Source organism: Habropoda laboriosa, unplaced genomic scaffold (assembly GCF_001263275.1).
Source record: "Habropoda laboriosa isolate 0110345459 unplaced genomic scaffold, ASM126327v1 scaffold62, whole genome shotgun sequence".
Taxonomy (NCBI): domain Eukaryota; kingdom Metazoa; phylum Arthropoda; class Insecta; order Hymenoptera; family Apidae; genus Habropoda; species Habropoda laboriosa.
This window is the reverse complement of record NW_017100177.1, coordinates 748,526-755,186: the sequence shown is the minus strand read 5'-3', so window position 1 is coordinate 755,186 and position 6,661 is coordinate 748,526. Positions and strand designations below refer to the sequence as shown.

The window sequence follows — 6,661 nt, the reverse complement described above, 5'->3', positions numbered from 1 at the left end:
ATGTTAATGCTATTTATGCTGTTGGACTTCTACTGAAAATGACTAATACAGCAAAAATGAAGCAATGTATAATGTGATTTCAGATAACAAAGGAATCTGACAGTTTATTCTTGATAATCACTCCTTCATTAATCTAATCATGGAATGTATAAATGTTTCCTAAATATCTAATATTTTAAGTAGAATACAATGAGGATTAACTTTAATGCAATAATATAATTGAAAATAATCACATATAATAGGAACCATATATTTTTCGATTAGTTAAAAGACACTAATATTTCACAATAAATATGTAGCAATATCATGATGGGAAAGAAAGACTTTTAAATTGCATAATGCAATGATTACTTGAAAATTCAAAGTACATTTACGAATGAGGGATAAATGATTTATGGTTCGCTGCACGGAGATAAAATTTGTATATAAACGTCAAACAAATGGTGAACAGATATTTTTATTATTACAACATAGTTAATATGATAATACAACAATTAGTCGAATACACATTGTTTTATTCTTTGTAAAAGAAAGTGAAATAAATTAAAAATTTCTAAAATAAACAAAAATAAAACTTTCAAATATCACACAATCAAATGAACAGTTTTTCAAACAAAACCTATTGCGATTTTGAGATATGAATTTATACGTGAATAATATTTTCGTGATAATTTTATAAAGTATAATTAAATACCTTTGTTATTAGAGTATAATTAGTGAAAAATTTGTAGACTGTTATCACCGTTAATATGAAAGTATCATCTCTCTTTTAGTTATGATAGATAGAGTAACAAATTCGAGTTCATTGAACGAACATGATAAAGTAACGATAAATAAACGTTGCTCCTGAATAAAAGCCTCTGTCACTAAAATAATAAGTTGAACATAACAACTTCAACATTAAAGGTTCCCAACTTCAGCGCTTCCTACATACGCACGTTAATGCACACAATATCTAAAACATAAATTTGTGCAGCAATCTTTTAATGAATCATTTAGAATAGAATAATTTTATGGTACTGAAAGAAAAATTTATTTTTTATATTGGTTAATATGGGGAAAATATAACAGTACAGACAAGGTATAACTATATTAGTAATAATGGTAAATGTTAAATAAATTGTTACATATAATTTTAGTACAAGTCCTTTTCTTTTATTGTCTTGTTACGTTGTGTGATCTTTACGCGAAGTAAAAATGAATATAACTAGGATGGACGTCTCAGTTTTAATTAATAGTTACAAAATAAACGAAGATAATTTTAATATTAGAAAAGTAAATGTATCTTTGATTCTATCCAGATTTTCACAAATTTTTCTACTTACCATGCAATGATGTAGCTTTTCTTTGGTAAATTAGAGATACATTATAAATGTTAGTAATTTGAAACAACCGCCAGAAAGAATGAAAATAGATAAGAGCCTTTTAGTTTTGTTGAAAATGGTACTTAATTCCAATTTATTACAAGTCTTGCTTATCTAAATATCATTTAAAGAATGAAGTTTTTATTTACATGCTCGGTTTTTGAGATACAAAGCGTGGAAAATATGTGAGCATTAGGAATAATACTCACTGTTCAAAGCAATGCATGATAAAATCATGTGCGCATTCTAAAATTATCAACGCGCGAAAGAGTATAAAAAAAAATAAAAAACAACACACGATATCGCACAAATACAAAAAAGTTAATACGGGAACATAATGACATCGTTAGAGAATGATAAAAGGTTATCCGAAGTTTTGGAACTATTTCTATTACCTAATTATAACATCGTCTCTACTACCTATCTTGATCTTCTATTATCCCACATTTCTGAGAATATTAAAGAGTGTAAGAAATTTTAAGTATCATATAACATACAGTAACATTGAGATTGTGTTTTTACTTTGGTCATTTATTGTCATTTATCTCATATTTATATGTGTTTAATACTTTATTATGTACTTTACCATTTAATTTCAGGCAACACAAGTGATTATGAGTCTTGTGAATTGTTTCAAAAATGGGTACTAAAGGCATTAAATGTTTGGGGATCTGAGTGTATTCCTTCACAACCTATAATTATATTTACTTTAAAACTTGTGGGAATAGTTTCACGTAATGAATTACGTTTTCATTATTGGCAATTTCAAGATGTATATAATAAGCTGTGTGAGATTTTTAAATTGCGTAAAGATGATTTACCAGTGTCTGTTAAAGTGGCTTATACCACAATGTTATCCGACTTGATCAAACATAGAAGTGGTAGGCAATGGATTATAGATTCTGGTAAGTCATATGATTTTTCATCTGCATCTGTTTGGTTATTAAAATAATAAAACATATATTTTATAGGAGTGTGGAAGGATGTTGTAAAATATGCTCAGTGGAATCATACTCTGTATGTTACCCGTGAAAGTCACAAATTTTTGTGGCTTTTACTATTATATGAACAACAAAATATAAATTTTTGTAAAGAAGTAATTTTAATGGCAGCTGCACCATTAATAACTAATAATTTTGAGTCTCAAAAATACCAAGTGCTGGAAGATAAATATTTAGATCAAAATAAATTGTTGTGTGCCACACTAGATTTATTAACCAACATTATTGAGAATACATTGTTTGAAAATATGGATAACATGATACCTGAATTATGTCAAGAAGTCTTGGATTTAGAAATGAGAGTAAAAGCTCTCTTTGAAGCATGTATCAGTACAAAAATTTTGTCACATATACATAAGTTACTGTGTATATGTTTCTTTATTCCACTAAAAAAAAACCTCAGAGAAGGAAAGAAAATTATAGATGCTGAAATATCACAAAAGTTTTGTAGCCATCTCAATTATATATCTATGATGCTTCTAAAGAAAACATATGTAATAGAATTAGTAGAAACAAACAAATTTTTAATGATATATTGGAAGAAACTACAGTCATTTCATGAATTTGTTTTTACTCATCAGCATAAATTTGAACATCAAGTTATAACTCCAATGGCAAGTATTTTTCATTTTATATTTGATGACAGTAAATAATTGAAGTATATTTTGCATAATTAGGTTATACCATTGTGTATGTGTATTAAACATACATATAAAGATCATGACCTTTTTGATATGTATATTACTAAAATGTTTGACGTAACATGTACAGCTGTACAAAGATTAGCATACAATATAAGAGATGTTATGTTTAAAAATGATTTACCAATAACACGCATTGCCAAAGTATGTATTGATATACTCTTAGAAATAATGGATATCATGGATAGGGTATGTGTAATAAAAATCTATTATAACTATGTAAAAAGATATTACAAATAAATTATTTACAAGTGTATCTAATAATTTTATATATATTTTCATATCAGGATACTGCAGTTATTACATTTCAAACACTGTGTCATGTACTAAAAAATTGTGTGCCAGATACATGCAATGGAACTACAAATAACATAAATAATACCACAAATTTAGATAATGGATCAAAAAAATCAATATTCAAGTCTCCATTGGAAGGAGATCCTATAGTTGATCATCCTACATTGTTATCATCACTTTTAAATGGTTTGGCAGCCATGACAGAGAAGTTCAAATTAAAATGGCAAGAATGTGTAGAAACTATATGTTTGTTATCATTGGCCCAAGAAATCTTAAATCATTCAGGAACAACACCTATGGTATGTTATAAACATATAATAATTTATGAAATGATTAAAAAATTATATGTTATAAAATTATGGTTTTAGATTTGTGTGAAAGCTTTAAAAGTATGTAAACTAGCAATTCAAAATTTTATGCCACCTAATTTAGTACTACTGATTGAAACAGATAGTCACATGAATGAAATAGGACCAACATTATTCAAAAGATTGCATGATATAAACTGGGAAGTAAGAGATAGTGTACTGGAAGTTTTGAATACTATTGCTATAATTTCAGAAGACAGTAAGTAATTGTTTATGTAAGGGGTTGTCTTGATATGTAGTATGTATAAATATTTGCAGAATATCCAGCATTTCAAGAATTTTTATTGGCGAACGAGTTTCTGGAACTAGCGGTTAAAATTGCCAAAACAGACAATGAAAGCTATGTTCGAGCATCTGCTTTAACTTTTATTTCGACTACTGTTCGGATAAAAAAATTATGGGACAAAAAATTATCGCAGTTTGATCTACCTGTATGTTTAATTAAAAAGTATGAAATGATGAGCCAATATTTGAATATAAACTTGCATTTTTCTATATTTCAGGATATTGCGATCAATCTTTTTAATAACGAAAGCGAGGCTATAGTCAGAAAAGAAACTGTAATTTTAATAAAAGAGTTATACGTCCATCGTAAATGGCCGTAAGTAAAATCACATAATACTACATTCTGTCATTTCAAAGTTACTAATGGCACTGTTTTGTAGGAGAAACGTTATCGATTCTATGTCACAAGCAATGGCAACAGCTGCTGTATTCGACCTTCATTGGGAAGTGAAAATAAGCGCTCTAGAATTCTGGAAGCAATTTATAAAATCACATTTGTCTGATCAGGGGGTATTGGATGATCACTTTCCAAAAGTAACATTTTCAAAGGAACATAGGAAAATTGTATCACTTAATGAAACTGAAATAAAACGAAGACTTAATAAAGCACTGGATGAATTAGCAAAACAAAATTGTTTGGGGGTAAGTTAATTTATGCAATACGTTTCTTAACCAATAAGTTACGTTTTATATTATATTTCAGGTCCTTTTAGTTACTCTGGAAGATGACAGTGATTTTGAAGTATGCAAAACATCGGCGGCTGTAATAAATAAACTAAAGACATTCCTTTTGAAATACAAACTCAATGAACCTTTACCACAGCTGCCTCTACCCAAAGACAGTGCTACATTAGATACCTCTTACGTCAAATACGAATTACCGGATAGTATTGCAAGTTCCAATTCTGAACAAGTGTTCAGTAATTCCAGTAACGTGATCGAAGAAATTGTAGATGCTAACGACGCAAATTTGCTAGTTTCTATTTACAAAAATTCTATGAAAATGGATGGTGAAATGAAAAAGTCAGAGGAAAAAACCTTGCAATATATTTCTTGTGTGACGAGGCATAGTTTCCTTCAAACAATTTTTAATTCAGATATTAATGCTTACATCGAAGAGAAAAGCCGATGGTTGACTACGTACACTACCAGCTTTGAGTCTGTTTTGGATGATATATTAACGGTGTACAAGCGGGGAGATGTGAATTCAATGGACTGTTACTGATTATAAGTAATATTCCTTATAAATTGTATAATAATACAAGCGCTTAAATCTTACTTCTACATGAGTACAATTATGGTATGCAATTCTTTGCCCTATATTATTTCTAAAACTAATATATTATATGATAAATCATACTTCATCTGTTTTTATTGAAACAGGATTATGGGCTAAATTTTCTAATAAAAATATTATCTTATGAGAAATACATTTATTTGACATAGAAAAACTTACATTATAGTTTTTCCAGGATTCGTATAATAAATATAGAACAAAACTTTTGTGCGTTATTTTTTATGTAGGTGAAATAAAATAGAGTAAATTGATAATTATGTATTTAACATAAAAAATTAGTATTGTTATCTGCGATCATTTATATAAAAAATTATTTCTGTTAACATAAAAGAAAATAAAAACTTTTTATCTATAATTATAATCCAAATAAACTTAAATTGTGGAAGCAATGAGTAACTTAAAAAAACTAGTCAATATTGATAATAACCTAAATATTTTTGTTTGTACTTAATTCAGTCTTTACATTGCTTTTTATACAAGTGAAACATAAAATGAGTTCAATTTATAAAAAATTTTCCAGTCATTCATAGTAAACATTTTCATCTTGAACAAACATTTTTTGGTCATCAGAATTCACGTTAATGATAGAATCCCAAGAAAAATTATTGCACAGTAGATTATCTGTTGAAACATTTTTATTTTCAGAGTCTTCTACTTCATTTTGTACTTGTAGTGTATCATTACTTGTAGTGACCTCATTATTAACAGAAGTATCAATAATTGAATGTTCAGTATCCCAAAATGAAGTTGTTGTTGTAGAAATTTGAGAAGGTCCACTGTTTAGTTGTTCCACAACTTTAGTTGCCATTTCTGTGTTTGCAATTTCAACACCTTGAATAAGAGTTTTTCTGTTTATTTCGTCTGTAAGTATCCCTCCTTTTTTCTTTCTTCCTCTATGTTTCCTTTCTTTACACCTTGTACTTAAATCATAGCAAAGGCTTTCAATAATGGCAAAAAATTCTTCATCATTTATCTCCTTCCTTTTATTGAATTCACGTTCCCAAGCAATAAACTGACTGCAATTTAACAAACAAATTGTTTTGTCATGATTAGATTTTCTTGATGAGTTAGGTTCTTGTTTAGTTTTGCATATATTCTTTTGTAGTTTTGGCTTAATAAAGACATGATTACATAAATTTTCATTGTTATTATTACTGCCTAGATCTATAGGTTGTAAATATTTCTTTTTTGCACGTTTTATTTCATTCAATACTTTAAAGCCTTGAAGATTGATAATAGTTTGTGATAATTCTGTTGAATTATGTTGTTGCATGTGATGATAATGTAAATCCGTAATCGAAATGTTTATGTGTTTACAAATAATGCATTGGTAGGATGCAGACATCTC

The 6,661-nt window shown here is 28.0% G+C and overlaps 3 protein-coding genes across 3 annotated transcripts in view; 1 reads left to right on the top strand and 2 right to left on the bottom strand.

Moving 5' to 3' along the window:
- Positions 1-472, bottom strand: part of LOC108578801 (solute carrier family 35 member F6) — a 2,137-nt gene extending 1,665 nt beyond the window's left edge. The window contains exon 1 of the mRNA XM_017942199.1: positions 468-472. Coding sequence (XP_017797688.1) covers positions 468-472 — 5 coding nt within the window. The remainder of the gene's footprint in view (positions 1-467) is intronic.
- Positions 473-1,477: 1,005 nt separating this feature from the next.
- LOC108578834 lies at positions 1,478-5,277 on the top strand. Its single transcript, XM_017942240.1, has 10 exons — positions 1,478-1,831; positions 1,964-2,269; positions 2,336-2,979; positions 3,043-3,255; positions 3,354-3,662; positions 3,732-3,930; positions 3,990-4,162; positions 4,235-4,332; positions 4,397-4,658; positions 4,720-5,277. The coding sequence occupies exons 1-10, from the start codon at positions 1,702-1,704 to the stop codon at positions 5,239-5,241; spliced, it is 2,856 nt and encodes a 951-aa protein (XP_017797729.1). The 5' UTR covers positions 1,478-1,701; the 3' UTR covers positions 5,242-5,277.
- Positions 5,278-5,815: 538 nt separating this feature from the next.
- LOC108578800 lies at positions 5,816-6,658 on the bottom strand. The gene is given in 1 exon segment (XM_017942197.1): positions 5,816-6,658. A coding segment is annotated over 1 exon segment (843 nt).
- Between the last annotated feature and the right edge of the window lie 3 nt (positions 6,659-6,661).

Excerpts from the sequence above, each read along its gene's own strand:
- LOC108578834 (XM_017942240.1), top strand. The coding sequence starts at position 1,702 with ATGACATCGTTAGAGAATGATAAAAGGTTATCCGAAGTTTTGGAACTA. Across the intron at positions 3,256-3,353 it reads TAATGGATATCATGGATAGG|GATACTGCAGTTATTACATT; the intron begins GTATGTGTAATA and ends TTTTCATATCAG. Across the intron at positions 3,931-3,989 it reads TGCTATAATTTCAGAAGACA|AATATCCAGCATTTCAAGAA; the intron begins GTAAGTAATTGT and ends AAATATTTGCAG.